We start from the raw sequence: 18,267 nt of genomic DNA on the forward strand, positions 1-18,267 counted from the left end.
ATATAGACAATATCCACGAAAGCCATAGAGAAAAAGTCTTAACAGTTAAAGAATACACCCAGAAGCACTGACAGATCTTAATAAAGCACATTCTTGAGCATAGCAAGGCTATTAACCTTCCAACTTAGCAAGCTGGAATTCTCCAAAGCAGCTGCCAGATTCTTCCAAATCACATCATCACCAAAAGTAATGCAATTACTCAAGCAATCAAAAAAATCACCCTAAGGTTTTAATAGGAAAAGTGACCTCCCAACAAATCCCACTAGAAAGTGGGACTCTCCTATGTCAGGAACATTTATTGAAGCCCTAAATATAACAATTGCAAGCAGACTGATAGGAGATAATTGAGCCTTTCTTCCAAAGCAGAGCTCCAGTCTCCAATATGTTTATCCTATCCACTTGCATTTGTAGAATTCTACTTCATTGACTCACTCAAAATATGGAACCTGTTACCAGATACTCTTCAAGTTCTCTCAACACAGAAACAGCTCTGTCTGAATCTTGAAAGAAGTCTGAAGAGAGCATACAAAAAAAAAAATCAGAAAGAAATTATCTTCTTTAAGGGCAATGTTGTACTGGAATCTGTGTGAAGTACTAGTATACTTAGAGTCGAGATACATCAGTAAGGTTCATCACTTACTTGCACAGGCTCACCAGGTTCTCTCAGGGAAAACAAGATTTATACACCAAGAGAACATTCTGATCTTTAAACCATTTTCTCTGCAGAGAAATTTGAGTCTAAGATAAGGATTTTCCTTTCCTGCCATTACCTTAAGCAAAATTCACCTATAAATGCATACTGCTCAGAATTCCCCCCCCCTTTTTTTTTTCTCCTTATGCTCAAAAAGAGCTGAAAGCACTGGAAACTTTCATAGCATTTTCATGGTTGCCTGTTAATTGTCCTAACTTGCAATTACAAGACCCTTCATAACACAATAAAGATCAGAAAGTGGTCTTAATTATACCTGAACACACATTAGATGCGTTACTTCCTTCAGTGAGAATTAACCTTGAATTTCCAACTCACAACCTACATACAGCTTGCAGCCTATGAGGCCAGTTCAACCAGCCAGCAATACTCCCCCAACACAAGCACCACCCTCCCAGCAACAAAGCTACTGCATGTGTGTCCCACCAGCCCTCTCTCGGGGGCTGGGGCAGTCTGGAACAAGGTACTGCTGAAAAGCAACTCTCAAAGGAAAATCCAGGCTATTCTCACTACAGAGTCAGCCCAGAGATGCTTTCACATGGACAAGCTGCATCAGTACCCTACATCGCAGCTCTCCTAGTCACTCTCAGAGTTGACAGGCCATTACTGGTACACAAGCCTTGTGAAACAACTCGCCTCTTGTTCATGCATAGATAACATACAGTGCAGAAGTCCTTGGGGAGAAGATATTGCATCTCTATCTCACTAGAAGAATCTACGCCTAAGTTTGGAGATGGTGTCCAAAACTGACCAAATTTTCTTGTGTTGCTGGATAGCCTGGGCATATTTTAACAGAAGGGTTTAAGCCTGGAAAAACTACCACTATGTCATTAAAAAAAAAAAAAAAAAACCAAAAAATACACCATCAAACCATCAGCTCTCAAATCCTATTCAAAACACACAGTCAAAAGGCCCAACAAACCCAGTAGTACAGAGAATTCCAAAGCTAGTACTGGAAAGCAAAACAGACAACGTAGTAAGAACAGAAATTGTTATAGAACTCTTAGTCACTTCTCTGCATGCCTACCTATTCACAGCTTTATTTTAACATACGTGTTTAACCACTGCTGTAATAGCGTCCTGACCATCCCTGTACTATTTCCTGTTTACAGACTTACTAAGCTCCACATGTGTGCAGAACAGTCAGCAAGTGAGCTCATAATTTCCAACCACCTACACCAAGGAACTGAAACAAGATGCATCTATAACACTTCCACATGATTAAGAGCAAACATGGAAGGGCCTTCAATACAGAGTGTACTGCTGTGGAGCAGGCGAGCCAGAACACAAGTAAGACCACAACTATTCTCTAAGTTTAAAGATGAAAGCTGATACCTACCTGGATGTCCAGAGAAACTGTCGCTTAGCATAAACTCTATTTTAGGTGATTATGCTTTAAAAGAGTTTACATAATAAAGGTAATTGACAGAGAAACACATTTATGAGCTTCCTTGTTTTTGAAAAAGTTCTTTACACTTACTACTCTTGGAGGTACTACAATCTACACATACAGTGTTCACAAGCAACATGGTCCTCTCAATTTAGGATACTTCTGATGAGCTCCTAAATGACATCACTAATTTAATGCAGATAAACTGCTGAACAAGATTAACACGAACATTACAAATTCAAGAATGAGGTGTTCAATTTTGTAATATGGTTTAAAGTTACATATACAATTGATACTTAGTTTCTTGGTTTTGATAAACTTAAGTAAATTACCTGCTGTCCTATTTACCTACACTACTCCTAGTTTCATGTCTAGTATCTTCACAATAATTTTGGAAGCTCCTACAATTTTTTAATTAGGTCTTAATTTCTGTATAAAGCTATGAAGTCCTTCATATCAAGGATACTCTAGAAAAATCCAGGAGAGACCTTGCAAACACCTTCCATTTCAATCTAACTGGTACGCTGAAAAATTGCTCATCATAACAACTTCGACTAACTCATGTAAAGTCAGTGGTCACTTCTTAAAGGTTTCTCTGCTCCATGCCACAGTGAATTTTGAGACAAGCAAAGAAAGATGAATGTCTGGAGCACCAAAGCTGGCATAAAAGAATAAAGCAAATACTATCATCTCGATACTGCCAACTCCTGCACATTTTTAAAATGTTTAACAGTCAGAGCTTCAGCTCTGAGACCTCAAAGATTCCAATTCTGATGAAATGACCAGGTAAGAATCAGACTTGCATATGAAGATGACCTTTTATCCGGTCCAAAATTGGAAAAGCAGCAGTAAGATAGCATAGCTGAAGAATAACAATACTAATTAACTGACAAAATTTCTGCATTTGATAGAAACAAGCTAAAACAAATGCTGTCAGAAATACACAAACACATCTCCAGAATAAAACCCTCAAAAAACCCAACAAAACACATTCTCATTACAGCGAGTCTACTTATTGTTTAAAGTAGATACATTGAGGAGTGAGACTAATTCCCAAAGCAAGCTGACTCAGTATTTTAAGTGGCAGTAACCTCTTTCAGTGATTGGAAAGAGAAAATTGTCATTGTGTGAAAGGATCCGAGGCCAACTTTTTCTTTGTTAGCATTAACTTGGACATATTTACCCTAAGTTACATTACCTTCAATCAGGCTATGGAAGTCATGATAGGAAGCCCATGAATAATTGCACAATAAAAACATCTGAGTCTCAGCTGCATAAGATGGGAAGAAACATTTGTATCAAAGTGTTCAATCATATTTTCTCTATTCTATCAGCAGCTGCATAAAGAAAAAGTGACCTGACATCTCCAACATTCAAACTACGGAAGTTCAGTATTGTGTACTTATTTTCAATGTTGCAGGAAAATAAGTTTACATTCTTTCAAGACTATAAAGTCATGCTCATTCTCAACCATTTTTGGAATCTAAAACTTTCTTCAGCTTTGAAAGGTGCTTTAAAGACAGCCACTACTTTGGAGTTTCCCCATCCTGGCCTCCCCCATCACTCACAGTCTACACTCATTTCCTCTAATACCTCAGAATGCCATATAGTTAACAAAAAATGTCTTTCCACTCAGATTCTTACCTTGTCACCTTTGCTTCTTCACCTTACATTGGTCTGCTCGGGACTTTGAAGAATCTCACGAGTTAAAATCCACAATCATGCCATTGCTTGCTACTCTAAGACAGGACCTTCTCCCAGCATTTTTGGAGCATCAAAATAACTGGCTATAGGAAACTACCATTTAAAATAGGAGTGGTCCCAACTAAGAATTGCTTTTGCTTATTCAAAGGAAAACCACATTTTATTTTTGAGCCATTTCAAGTGAAAGACAAACCACACTGCATGTAACCATACATTAATCATGTGGGTTGGTTTTAAATGAAAAAAAAAAAGTGTCCAACATTGCTGCAAACCACAGTGCATGTAACCATACATTAATCATGTGGGTTGGTTTTAAATGAAAATTTTAGCAAGTGTACAACACTGCTGCAGGCCACACTATATGGAACATCAATCTAGCTGGCTGGTTTTAGATAAAAAAGTGAAGTTCATAACCCAAAGGCCAAGAAAAATCCTACTTAATCGTTACACACCCTAGAACCTAAGGGTGTTGTTGCAGACCAGCCTCAAGGTCCTGCCTCTCTCAAGAAAACACTACAAAGAGAGAAAACTTTGTGCAAAGAAAGAAGTGCAACCACACAACAGCAATTCTTGAAGTAAAAAAACAGCCCGTCTTATTCTCTTCCCCGGACAGCTTTAATTTTAATCATCAGCAGTTATTTACATCTTAATTTTTGTCTTAGGTCTTTAATTTAAAAAAAAAAAAAAAATCTATCTTATGACTCAGAGAAGTATTTCTGAAGCCTCCCAAAGCAATCAAATACCAAACTTCCCCATTATGCACAGGAAAAGGCTTCTTCTATTAAATTTGCATTTGGCAGATACTGTTGAGATAACATCTGGACTTGTCATTCCTATGTATACGTGTTTCCTCAATTATAACTGGTACTTAGAGAACTCTGTGAATATGCCGTTACACAACAAGTCAAAAACTGACAATGTGCAGAATCTCTACCAAACTTATTCATGTAGTTGTATTAGTAACTTAATGTCAAAAAAAGCCATGCTAAAAGATACCTTCATTTCCTCCCTTCTGAACCCCAGTGCACTAGAGTAAAGTAGTTTGAGGGGTAGGTTCTGTTCTTAAAAGCAGATAATGCACACTATCCTAATTAACCAAAGGTTCATTTTTGAGAGAAGAATTCTGTTAACACAGATATGCCTGCCTGGTTAATACCTAAAGAGACTAAGAAACCAGAAGATACAGAGGCAATGTAAGTGCGCCTTTTCAGAAAGGTCATTTGCCAAATGCAAATGCAAAGTAGTTTGCCTGATCCACATTATCCTCTTTATACAAATGGAAATTCAATTTTGTCTCGAGCAATCTAGGTTAACTTTTATTCAAAAAAACTAGCACTCAAAGTTCTATATGTAGAATGGTAAAACCAACACTGCTAATACTGCATCCATGGCAAATTAGAGACTGCCAAGGCAGTCATTGAAAACATGTATTTTATGTTTCTGTGGTTATATTGTCTTCCAAGTAAACTTTAAGCTGTTTGCTACTGAAAAATGTGAATAGGTCAGCTTCTTCTCTGGCTTTTAAAACAGTCTAATAGTAAATACACTTTAACTGAGCAACACTAGACCTGTTTTTAGGCATAAGGGAAATCACGCGTTATAGGACAAAGTACTAGTCTAGGAAAAAAAAAATAGCAGACAAAAGCAAATAATGAGAGCACAAATCCAAATAATTAATTTGCTTTTAACATTACAATTTAAGGCAACGTTACTATACTATCAAAACCAATCAAGATATCTCTAGGCTAGTGACCATTTTCCACACTCTCCTTTCCATGGCTTTGACCAATGAGTTAAAAAACAGGGTGGGGGAACAAAATAACAAAACCAGGCAGTGGTAGGAAGGCACAAGCACAAACTGTTTTCAGAGTTTCCCCTTTAAGCGCTGCAAGTTCCAACAGCTTTATTAGCAGAAGAAAGTAAAGCACTATGTCAGACTTCTCACTTCAGGAAAAAAATAACTTTGTTAACCCTTGCATTTAAATGCTGGATTAAAGACTTCTGAAGGAAATTGCACTTAGTTTTCAACATCTAATGCCAGTTCCAACTGTCCTTAGGATACGTAAGCAATATTTCAAATATGATAATCACAGAGAAAACATTCATTTAGTTAAACCCACTTCCATGTCAATGCTTGCAGACTAGCTATAAAACACAACAGACAGAAATAACACCCTACTATTTTGTCAGTGATAAACTGAACTGGAAAGTAACAGTGCTGGCTGGCAAAAGGCTCAATACAGAGTTAGCCACTATGGGGTATTTTATTTCCCCCACGTTCAAAAGCATCTCATCAGATTGGTTATTTAGTGCCACCGAGGCCAGTCATGCTTAAAGGCAGACAGGTCAGCAAAAACCTCCAATAATTTTTCCCACCTAGACTCTACACACCTCATTTGTCCAGTAGTAAATTGTTACAATCCAGTTTGGCAGGTCTTCAAAATTCTAAAGATCCACAGAGATCGCATCGTTTTCAGCTGTAGTATTTTCATCTCTAAAAACCTCATACTTTTCACATAATAGTACAGATTTTGAAATTCCAACGTTTCAAAAGCAGAATAAAAAGGATCAGAACGCTTTTTTACACATGAAGCATCAGAACAGAGAGTTTTGCTAGATATGTTTTTACTTCTTTTTTTTTAATTTCTTATCAAAGATGAAAACGTATTGAGCCGAGGCAACTCTTTTTTTAAATATCAGGTTTTGGTTTGGGATCTTCCTCAACCTTATATGAGCATATCAAGAGTTGGCTCTACATACAAAATAAGTAGGGAAGACAAGCCATTTCATCTAGGTTGCAGAAATGCTCAAGAGCCTAAAATACGCTCAGTTGAAGCAGACATTGGTTTGTGGAACATGCAGGAGTGGAGACTGTTTATTTTAATTAGAAACATCCTTTTGTGCCAGACCGTGCAGTTCTTGGTATATCTTTATCTACAACGCATAGCACACAGATGTGGATTTCAGCACGTTTTGTAGCAGAGCACATGCCAAGATCATTAAGTAAGAATGTCAGACTCCACAGTACAGCCCTAGCTGTGCTCCATCTGTTTTGAGGAAGCTTTAGTCCACCCGCCTGCCATAGGCTGTGAACACCGACCATGCACGCTCTGCATCTACGCAATCCCACAAACACGTGAGAGAAAAGAGCAGCTAGACTGCATAGCAAATACGGATTTAAAGAAAGGTGTGCCAGGCAGGGAGTGGGGATGCTTCTAATTGTCAGAGGTAGGCCTTTTGCATTGAACTAACTTACAGAATAGGTATTACAAGTCAAGTTCAGCAAGCAGACACTTTTTGCTGTACATATTAGGATTGCCAAACTGAGAAGTTGAACTGTAGAAGTGCTCTGATGACTACATTGTTCAATTATGTAAATGATTTTAAACTTTCACACAGACAATACACTTAATCCCTAGACTTACATATGCTTACAGATTTCAAGCTATAAAAATTTAAGATCCTTTAAAAAAATCTGACATCTTGTTTGATTAGAACAGCTGCACTGTTATTACTGGAACTACTTTTACTACAAGGAAGAATAAGCAGCAACATGCAAGTGAAGAATGCAGTTTCAGAGTACGCTTTAACCAGCCTAGTAACACACTGATGCCAAAAACAATGCTGGTTTTGTCCTGCAGCTTTTCATTCTCAACACAGCACTTACCTAGCAACTACACAACAGCAGCATGAGCCAGTACAATTCGCTGCAACTAACAGAAGATTAACCTCTTTCAAGCACACTATTTTTCATTTGGGTTGACAAACAATCAGAGTCACACTAAGTGTTCCTGCTCCGGCAGGGCGATTGGACTACATGATCTCTTGAGGTCCCTTCCAATCCTTAACATTCTGTGATTCTGTGTTGCCACACAATTTGTGGACCCTGTGGAAAGTGGAGAACGAGGAGAGCATGAAGGACAGGATGGCCCCTCTCAGCAACAGGCCAGCGAGATCTGTCTAAGCATAACGTGAAATGCCAAGGATAACTGATACATGATGACTGAATCTTTGCGGTTCTGTGGCGAGACAGGCATTTCAGCACATCTCTCCATCCCAGTCACTAACACTACGACAAGAAGTCCTTTTTCCCCACAGGTGCAGCAGCAATTTATAGGCCTTTAAACTGGAAGGATATCAGAAGGCATTCAGCATCCAACAGCATTCAACGTCCCTGAAACTTCAGCTAGAACTATGTTGCCAGGAGAAGAGCAGGCTACAAAGAGTCAAAGAAACTCTCCCATAAATAAGCCCTTCTGACTGGAAGATGAGGCCCTGTGCAACTATTCCTTCCATACAGCATGTGGTGGTATCATTACTTAATTACACCTGTTTCAAGACAACATGTTTGACAGCATGTTGATTAGCAAACAAGAGGGTGAAAATTTCTGTACTTATTGCTTTTAATTAAAAAAAAATTATTCCAAGAGCAAGACACAATCCAGGTTTACAAACAAAGCATACACAGTTCCATAAAACATCACCACCACACTAAGCCAGATATTCCTGATAACAGTTCATTCAATACTGAAGCTATGGCTTCAGCCACTCGTTCTCAGATGTCTAGTAATTCTGGGGGCAACTGCACATCTGGAAACATCAAACCACAACAACAAAAGTATTAAAAGTAGAGTAAGAAAATGCCTTGGAAACAACCATGAAAGAAACAGCTCCAACCTGTGAAGTAGTAAAAGCTGAAAGAGACTAATTCTACCTACCTCCAGGTCACCTCTTGTGTGTCCCAAACAGTCTTTGTTCCCCTTAATGTAGTTACAGTTATAATCCAGTATCAGAACCAAGGAATGCTTGCTGAATCCTTTACTCATACATCTTTTGTTCCTCACAAGGCTTTAAAAAGGGGGTAGGGAAGGCAAGTACTGCAAGTACAAGCGGACAGAAAAGTAACTACTAGTACCCAAGACAAAGACATCCTGTGGACCACTGCGACTCTCACTTTCAACAGTCATGACTGCTGACCAACTTTATTGAAAACAAAGCATGTACTTAGGCAGGAGGGTAGAGAGAGTGTTGCAAAGCAACACAGATGGGGGAACTTTCATTTTTAAGTGAGGAGGGGAAAAAAGTTAACAGATTACAGCAGACAGTCTGCTTTAACAGATTGCAAATACAAAATGGCCATCTACTTTGTTTTCAGGATGCTTCACATCTTTGCTTGGCACAAGAGGATAATCTGATCTCATCCATACCAGGCTGTGACTGACAAGTGCTCAATGTGTTTACTATTAAATACTGTCTCAGCAACTGATGTGTACACAATTGCTCAGACCTTACAAATGAGAAGCATGAGCAATCAAAGCAGACTAGAAGTCAGGCACAGGCTCTACTAGAAGCTTACAAGATGGGCAGCCACAAATTTAGAAAGCTATTCCCACCATTACAGACTAAGGGCTTGACAAGGTGTACCCACTTTAGGAAGTCTTCTGAGACTCTGAAAGAAATTACTATCCTCTTGTTGGTTTTAGAAAAATAAAAAATAAAAAAAAAAGGAAAAACCCTGCAGCATTCATTCTGAACACTGTTTCAGTAGCCAGTGCATTTTACAATTAATAATGACCTATGCATACTACAGCAGCACCGCATAGACACAAAACTTTAAAAGATGTTTTAATGATGTGCTTCAAGTCGTCTTCTTGACAGAAAAGAGAGGACATGCATTTAGCATAATGTATTTCACATGTTTAGATGCTTAAGTATAATAGTATGTATATAGTAAGGGAAAATATTTCATTAAAACGAAGTTTTGCCAAAGACTATTATGTAGAACAGCGAGTTTGAACCACTCCCTGTTTCCTGTGCCTGACTCTTCAAGACAATTCACATGCAATTAAGAATTCTAATTCTCTACTAGTTCCATTCCCTAGGTTCCTTAAAGCTTTAACCAAATTATTTTAGAGGAGTTGATTAATCCCAAATTGCAAACTCTCAGACTGAATCAGAAGTCAGTTTGCTTGGGATATGCGTGTCATAACAAGTCCAACACGTCAAAAGTCAGCAGAGGGCACTGTGACACACCCACAAATTAATATTTTGCTTCTCTTTTGGTCCTGAAATATAGTAGGCCAGTCTGAAGAGAATTCTGCTGCAGCTACAACAACTGCTGCTCCTTCTAATCACCAGTCAAGACAACAAGTAGTCCTGATGGCTGCCCAAACACGGCTTCCTCAGCTTACTACAGACTATGTAGAATATCCATGGCTCTCATATCCAACAAAAAGTGACCACACCAAAATTGAAACACTACATAAGAGGGAACCTCAGGTCTTAGCAGCTACGTAGTGGTTAAAAATATTTCCATCCTTCTCATGGCATTTAAGGGAAATGCAGTATTCGCCTTCCGAACTCGTGACACGCAAGTCAGAGAAACAAAACTACTGGAACAGGTATGCCTGGAATGAGACCAGGAAGCAAAACAAAGTGAATAGAGGAAGACAGCATAATGGGCACTGAGAGAAGAGGACAAGAAGAACAGTCTCAAGACCATTGAAAGTAAAATATATCACATCACAATGACTCCTGTGCTTTCTACCTTCCTTTTCCATGTGAATTTTGCTCTATTAAGCAAAGTTAAACAATAGTCTTGAAGCCGTCCAAGTTCTCATTCCTGGGAAGATGAACACTGGCAAACTATTTAAGTCCCACAGCCAGGAAACAAGGACACAAGAAGGTGGAGAGGATTTATAAATATTATTAAGGACTCCCTTTTTAGCAAAAATAATTAGGGCACACAAATGAGTGACCAATATCAACCAGAAAACCAAACTACGTAGAACCGCACAATACACTTTCCTTTATCCCCTCTTGCAATAAATCTATGAATAGCAGCAGCTATTCTCTTCATTCCCTGTGCTATTGGTTAGGCCCATAGAGGACTTAATCCTCAAAACGCAAATGCTACCCTTAGCAATTCATAACTAACTTCACAAGAATTCGATCATTAGAAATCGAGGTGCTCAACATCGCTGACATTACCCTTACAACCGACACAGTCCAAGTTGCTGTTAAAATAAAAATTCTCCGGTTGGCGCTTTTACATAACAAAGCAGAAGCAGGTTCAGCAACTACATGTGACATACAGACAGTAAACATATGCCTCTCCCCTCTAGTGCTGCATACTTGCCCCTGGGAAGACCACGCTGACAGAGTGCACAAACAGCAACTCTTCCCACAGCCTCTCTATTCCAAACCAGTGTCACCCTTTGCCAACCCTGGAACACGATCTACTTTGCAAGTTTCAGTTACCTGACAATTCTCAGGGAGGACGGGGAGAAGGACAAGGACTGCTACTTATCTAGGTGACCAGAGCACAGCAGGAAAATACACATGGCAGCATGAGAAGGCTTCAGATGAAGTTATGGCAGATGGCTTAAGGAAGATGTTTGTCACCAACAAAACGGGGGAATTCTATTATGCCCTGCTTTGGGTTACACACTCCTGCTACATACTTTGCACTAATTCAGATGTTTGTTGCACTGCTGTGTGAGCAGATTCACTTCATTTGCCCAGCAAAGAGGTACACACAGCAAATCTCAACTCGAGCGACCGACTAAGCACTGAGGTCCCCACAGACACAGAGCTACTCAGCAAGGAGCATGAGGACGACTCAGTTGCTCGATTACTCAACATTTATTACAAAATATTGTTCACATTCAAAAGAGCAAAATTACTCCTCAGTTTCACGAAGGAACAGTACAACACCTAAGAAAGTGACTGGAAGCTGTACTAGGACAACATGCAAGATGACACTTTTCATCTAAGTAAGTTTGCCCCTTTGGCTGCCAAAAACTCAGCATTAGAAACATGGGTACACGATAACAGTCCAGTCTCTCTCTTCATCTGCTGATGACCTATACTTACCAAGGACCTCCATTTCACACTGTAAAGTCCTCCTAGCTCTCTCTGCTTTGCCACAAGTTAAAAACAGTTACCAACTAGATCGTACGCATTAATTTGGATCAATTTATAAGCAAGGCTCACGACGTATGTGCGACAGGCACCAGCAGCCTGACCTTCTTGGCTCTGTACCCATAGGAAACACGCACTTAGAGCGAGAGACACGGGGTGCAACCAGCACACACCTGTGCCCACCGAGAGCCCGGTGCTGGTTCTGGGAGCACAAGGAGAGCTCAACCGCAGCCAGGCCAGGGCCGCTCCTGGGCAGGAACACCGCTCCCGCTACCTCACTCCTTTCGGGGGGGTGGGGAGGGCCGACAGAAGGCTTTGAAACCATTAAATTCCGAGAAGCGCTGCGGTTTGCTTTGACACGGCACCTCTAAGCCGTCGGTCGGCGCAGCACGACGGCACTTCGGCCTACACACCCGCCCGCCTCCCCGCCCCGCACGGTACGGGCCCCGCCGCAGCGCAGGGAGCCGCCCCGCCTCCCCACCTGCGGCGGGAGCAGCGAGGCCGAGCCGTGCCGGGGCGGAGAGACCGTCGGGCCGCCCGCAGCCCAACGGCAGCTCAACGTCTGCTCAACGGGCGTGCGAGGCACCGGCTGAGGGGAACAGAAGGGAAGGAGGGAAGGGGCGCCGCCTCCCTCCCAGCACTGCCGCGGGAAGCCCCGGGAGTGCCCATGCCCCGCCGAGTGCCAGAGCTGCCCGCTCCTCCAAGCCCGGTACTCACACGACAGCCCGCGAAATCATCCAGGAGACCATCGCGGCGGCTGCGGCGCGTCCCCTTCACCGGCCGGGCCCGAATGGCCGCGGCTCCGCCTCCACCCGCCCCATTGGCTCGGAGGCTGCGCGCATGCACCCTGGCGGCCACGCGGGCCCGGGCGCGGCGGGCGGTGCGGGGCTGGCGGGTTCGGTCCCGCCCGGCGGCAGGAGGAGCGGGTGGGATGGTCCCGGTGGGTGTTCACTGTGGCTGGGTCCGGTGCCGGGGACATTGCGCGCCGCGAGGGGCTGCAGGCAGCGCCCCACCGTCAGGAGTAGCCCGCGGCTCCTGCCCACAGGTGTCGGCTGTTCCCCACCCGGGCGCGGCGGCTCGTCCCCCGCCGTCCCGCGGCAGTGCCGGCTGCCCGTGGGCTGACGCGCGAAGGCGGCCGTTGCGCAACACCCGTGGGACCCGTACACGACGGAGATAGGAACAGATATAACCAAATTAAGAATGCAATAACCACCCTTTCTCCCCTGCTCATCTCCTCCCTTCAAAGCACGGTGACCAAGTCCAGCAGGAAGGGCGAGGTGGGATGTACGCCCCTCACCTTCACCTTTTCCTTGTGTTCCCCATGTACTTACATTCTGCTGTAGGACCTATCAAAACATTTGTTTCAGCCATTGAAGTCGCCTGGCACAGGCCTTGCTGCCCCAGAGGCTGCTCATTTGCCGTGGAAAGGAGCACCCCAAGCCCCGGCTGCGTGCCAGGGGGTCAGCTCGGGGCACAGCTCGTCAGCTGGGCTGGAGCCTCCCTTCCCAGCAGAGCTGTGGGGCCAGCTGGCTCCCCACGGCTCCAGCACCTGTCTGAGCCACCATGGGAAGGTGCCAGCTCCTCCAGCTTCCTCCTCAGCGCTTGTTTACAAGCACTTGATCCCAAAGGCTGTCTGAGGACATGTCCTTATGTGGGCCGCACAAGCTGCTACGTGCGGTCAATCCAAAACTTCAGGTGACCGGGAGGATACAAGTGGGAAGGATTAGCACCCATGTGCGCTGTTTCCTTTGTTTTGTCCCGTGCCACCTTGTTATCAGCCGCTGCCCAGGGCAGGACACTGGGCAAGACATTCCACAGTGTGACCCAATCCAGATACTCTTGACAAGCTTGTGATCTGGCAGGTCCAGACATGCTGAATACTCCCTGATACCTCAGCTAATCCATTTCCACACACCAGCTTTACACTTCATGCAGAACTGTTCATACACATAAAAGCATAATATTTTGCTGAAACAGACTGCTTCGTCTTTTCTCAGAAGAGGAGGCTGCAGAAAGTTCTGCCCATGCCACCGCTGGAAACACTCAAATGTATTCTTCTGATACCAACAAAGGTAAGAGTGATACCTGAAGCAATAGATGCCAGTGCTTCTTAATGTGCCACTCAGCAGTGAAGTTAGGGAAAGAGGTGACTGTTTTCAGCACCGATCCTGCTGACTCTCGTGGTGAACGAGGTGCCAAGGTCAGAATCCCTGTCTGTAGCAGAAATTCAATATGTATTTAAGTGGGGATAATCCATAGTTTTCCTGCTCATACAGTAAGAAGAAATAGCTTAAGCTTCATAAACTATTGTCTTATTCAGATGAGAGGTGCTTGGTGAATGCAGGATGGTTTCTGTTCCACAGGCGAGCTCCAGAATTCCTCCTCTATTCGAACCAGTAAAACACAGGCACAGGCATCTTTGCTTCTCTGAACCCTTCAAACATAACACATGAAGTCAGAAGGCTAAGAGTGACTTGGGAGAGAAAGGAGAGGGTAAATAAACAAGTACAGAATGTTTTATTTGTCAGTGTTTGAGAACTGTCACTCTAGTTGTATACTGTGAAATCTGAGGCTTGAAATGGGAAAGTATACAATAATAGAAAAATATTTTTTACCATGAAAGGATTTGGTTCTTGAAAATAATGATATTGACCATCTTGGGTCTCTCCTTACCTTGACCTCTGTAGGGGTAACCAATGCAGAAAGAGGTAGAGAGGAATTTGTTCGTGGGCAATCTAGAGTACACCATCTTATTTTTGAAACAGGTCTAACCTGAATGTATTCGTTGTTGCATTCAATGAAAGGAGAAATCTGAACCATGAGTTATATACATCCCTTGAATAACAAACCTCTCCAGTGGTAGAGCATACAAAACAAACTTGTGCAGCAAAGCATTTGAAATATAAATTACTTGGGAGAGATTACATTTTAGACTCCAGTTCTGTAAACTACTGCACAGACAGATCCTGCTGCCTACGTAACACTCCACTGAAGTTTGTGGCATTCCAGTCCATCTAGAGCAAACTGTAAGACGAGAGCTCTAGTTTATAGTGTACTAAATAAGCGTACAATAGATTTCTTCACTGCAAGCAATTGCATGTTTGATACGATCTCAGAGAACCATTCCAGGAAGACACTGATACTTTTTCACTGTCCAAGGTAGCATATACATTAATTCCATAGCAGCATATTTTATTTCATACGGAGTATGTTTAAGAGAAAAACACTCTTTATTTTGTATAAAGCCATTTTTCTTGTGTTTGTTGCCATGGCAATAGTGTCTCTGGTGGAAAGCTAAATTTACATTTAAAGAGGCATTTTTTAAAAAAGGTAAAAGCAGATGGCTCCTAAGAGTAATTTATCTTGCTAAGAAGATTACATTTTATTTTATAGAATGTTTTGAGACAGAGCAAGAAGCTGGGTGGTGGTTGCTGGTTCCCCAGCAGACAGACATGAGGATGCCACAAGGACTTCCTCATATTCCAGTTTGCACAGAATAATAATCCACGCTCCTGCACAGCAGAAACAGAGAGAGCAGCATGGCAATTAAATCCATGCCATGTACTTATTCAAACTTGGGGTGTCTTACTCATATGTCTGTCTGTTTTATATGTAAGGAAGAGACTTGCAGCTATCTCATTACAGGATATTTTTAAGCCCTCCACAAGAGCTACTTGATGTAGTTAGAAGTTGCTTTAAATAGCTTTAACAGTGTTTGAAAAATGACTTGTAAAAGGCACCTGCCCTCAGTTTTCTTTTAATTTCTTTGGGACAACACAACGTATGTATACAAACATTAATGTTTAACTTTCACCTTCTTCATAGGTAAACAAACATTTTTCCTACTTTGCAGCTGTGAAAACAGTAAATCAGTAACATTTAGGAAGATGCCAGCTAGTCTGATAGAGCTTTTGCTGCTGGCTGCAGGGTCTGTCAGATCTGGTCCCTGCACAAGGAGGATGAGCTCCCCAAATACAGCATCACTTACATGCAGCTCCCCAAAATGCATGTATGACAATCACGGTACTGGGTTTTTCTTAACTTTGCTGTTTTATGTGAATGTATCCTAAATTACTCTCAAATATAAACCAATTTGAAAAAAATGACAGAATTATTTCAGTTACTGAATCATACCAGAGACATAATTTTGGAGCCAGAACATGGATCAGATGTTACCAGTTTATTTGTTGAAACAATAGAATACAGAATGGGTGAAGATTATTATTTCTTAGAACACTCTAAGCTGGTGTGATTCCTATAACTCATTTTTAATGAATATGCTTGAAATTTATGGTTTATGCTGCCTTCAAATATTTAACTCTTCTGTCTTTCCTGTGCATAAGCTGACAGCAAAGGAAGGCTCTGATCACCAGGCAAATAGCCCAGCAGTCTTCCCACCTTAATGGGATTTCATCTGACAGTGAGTATTGGCCAAAACTGTGGACATTTCATTAAACCAAAGAAGCTGAAGCTTTTGCACAAACTTCTGGATGTACCACTTCTTGCTCGCATGTGTTCCAGCCCCACAGTGCAGAATCTCGCTGGGGAACATGGCAAAGCCACTTTGTGTCTAACACAGCTCTACCTTCAGTGATGCTGTTTTTCTCAGTATAGACACAAACTTGTGGCTTCTTGTTATACTTTTTTTTTCAGAAACATGTTTGTATGAAATTTATTAATATTCCAAATCAGAAATGTAAAGCATGCAAATCAAAGAAACAAAAATAAAAAGTTTTAAAAGGGTATTTCTGCATTTCTTTTAATCCAATAGGTTTAACCACTGTTGTTCTCGGTTTTATTACACACAGTCTGACATTCCTTTTAAAACTCTTGCTTCTATGCTAATGAGTAAAATTCGTAGGTTTTGACTAATTTCTACGCCCTTGTTAGCAGATATACCTACAAAGCCAAAGCCTGAAAGCTCAAACAGCAACATAATGGTAAAATCATTGTTTGTGGAGTTTCTTCAAGTTCATTTCCTGACTTTTAAGGCCCTAACAATTTCAATTAGTATTAATTTTAAGAAAGACAGGGTTTGGAGTTTAAAAAAAAAAAAAAAAAAAAGAGAGAGACATCTATCAGGTTGCAGGAAGACTGAACTTCATTGTAGAAAGAAATCTTTGCAAGTAGAGAAGTCCACAAATGCAAGAACAGACAGAGAGAGGATTTTTCCAGAGTACAAAAGAATGATGTCCAGCACTCCTACTTCAGTGAGCTATAGGTTAGGGAAAGCAGCTAAGGCCAAGACAAAGCACTGAAGGAAATCCAGAACAGCCCTCCTGTTGATATAAAGCCGAAGAATTTTCATCACTCCAGCATTAGCCTGTTTTGAGTGCAGCATGATAGAATACAAGCAGGCAATTTAGGCAGAATCTGATTAGTAGTATGAATATTTTAAAGGTACTCCACCTACATTTAAAAAAAAATTCACCATGCTGTGCAAAGGCTTATCACACAGCTGTTGATTGGTTATATTAGTTTTTAAAGATTGGTTGTAGTGGGTTAAATGGCTCTGGTTCCTTGTTTCTTAGCAGAAACATAAGAGCATCCCTTTGGATTTTTTTTCCTCAAGGGAAATGTGATCTAAAGAGGAAGGGGAAAGTTCAGAATGGCTCCATCTGAGACTTGTTCTCCTGGCAGCACTCGTATGTGTGTCCATCCTACCTTATTGCTTCCATTTGGAGATGAAGACATATGAGATGCAGCCCCACATGGGGAAGCAGTGGCAACGGAGGAGCTGGTGCGCAGACCATCAAAAGCACCCGGGACACTGTCACAAAGCAGCAGTGCCATCCATACCTGTTGCTCCCCTGATTATATATTGATAAGCTATAGATGGAGTTTGGACACATGTTGCACATGGACCTGCAAACATTACTCTGTAGAGAAGTGTAACCACACACCAGGGTTATGCACCAGTGCATCACAGCAGGGCAGTCCACTGGGTGGAATGTGTGGGGTTTGTTTTCCCCCTATTCCCAAGTAGAGCAACATTAAAGCTGTTAACTTGTTCAAGAGCTGCAGCCAAATATTACAGTAAATATATGACTCTCTCATGAGAGCAAACCCATTTTAAATGACGGGATACACATATTTTGTTATGTGATGATCCTCTCTCTCTGGGTTCTGAAATCTACATACAGAGATTCAGACCAAAGCCACCTGGGTAGTATCAGCTCAGCTATATTCTATCCCTAATTGTGATGCATTACATTTCATAATTATAGGAATCTGTTGGAGACTTTTTTAAATACACTTTGTGCTTTTGATGTTTCTGATCACTATGGAAAGCTTATGCTATGTTATGGTCTGCTGACTAAGCTCATATGCACACCAGCTGCATTTTATCAGGGAACGTTTACCTTTTGAACTGGCTGATAGATTTTACTTAAAATGAAGAGGAGATATACATTCTTTGGCAACACTTAGAACCTTGTTCAGCACAATATCCATTTACAGAGAGTCATAGCCTCCAGCTAAACACTGCACCAATCCATGGCTGTCAGACCAAGAAAGGCAGAAAAAATTATATATAGATATC

The 18,267-nt window shown here is 41.7% G+C and overlaps 1 protein-coding gene across 1 annotated transcript in view; it reads right to left on the reverse strand.

Moving 5' to 3' along the window:
* REEP3 (receptor accessory protein 3) overlaps positions 1-12,542 on the reverse strand; it is a 40,421-nt gene extending 27,879 nt beyond the window's left edge. Inside the window, exon 1 of the mRNA XM_065842879.2 lies at positions 12,444-12,542. Within this exon, the coding sequence (XP_065698951.1) occupies positions 12,444-12,475 (32 nt within the window). The 5' untranslated portion in view covers positions 12,476-12,542. The remainder of the gene's footprint in view (positions 1-12,443) is intronic.
* Between the last annotated feature and the right edge of the window lie 5,725 nt (positions 12,543-18,267).

Source organism: Patagioenas fasciata, chromosome 8 (genome assembly GCF_037038585.1).
Source record: "Patagioenas fasciata isolate bPatFas1 chromosome 8, bPatFas1.hap1, whole genome shotgun sequence".
Lineage (NCBI taxonomy): Eukaryota > Metazoa > Chordata > Aves > Columbiformes > Columbidae > Patagioenas > Patagioenas fasciata.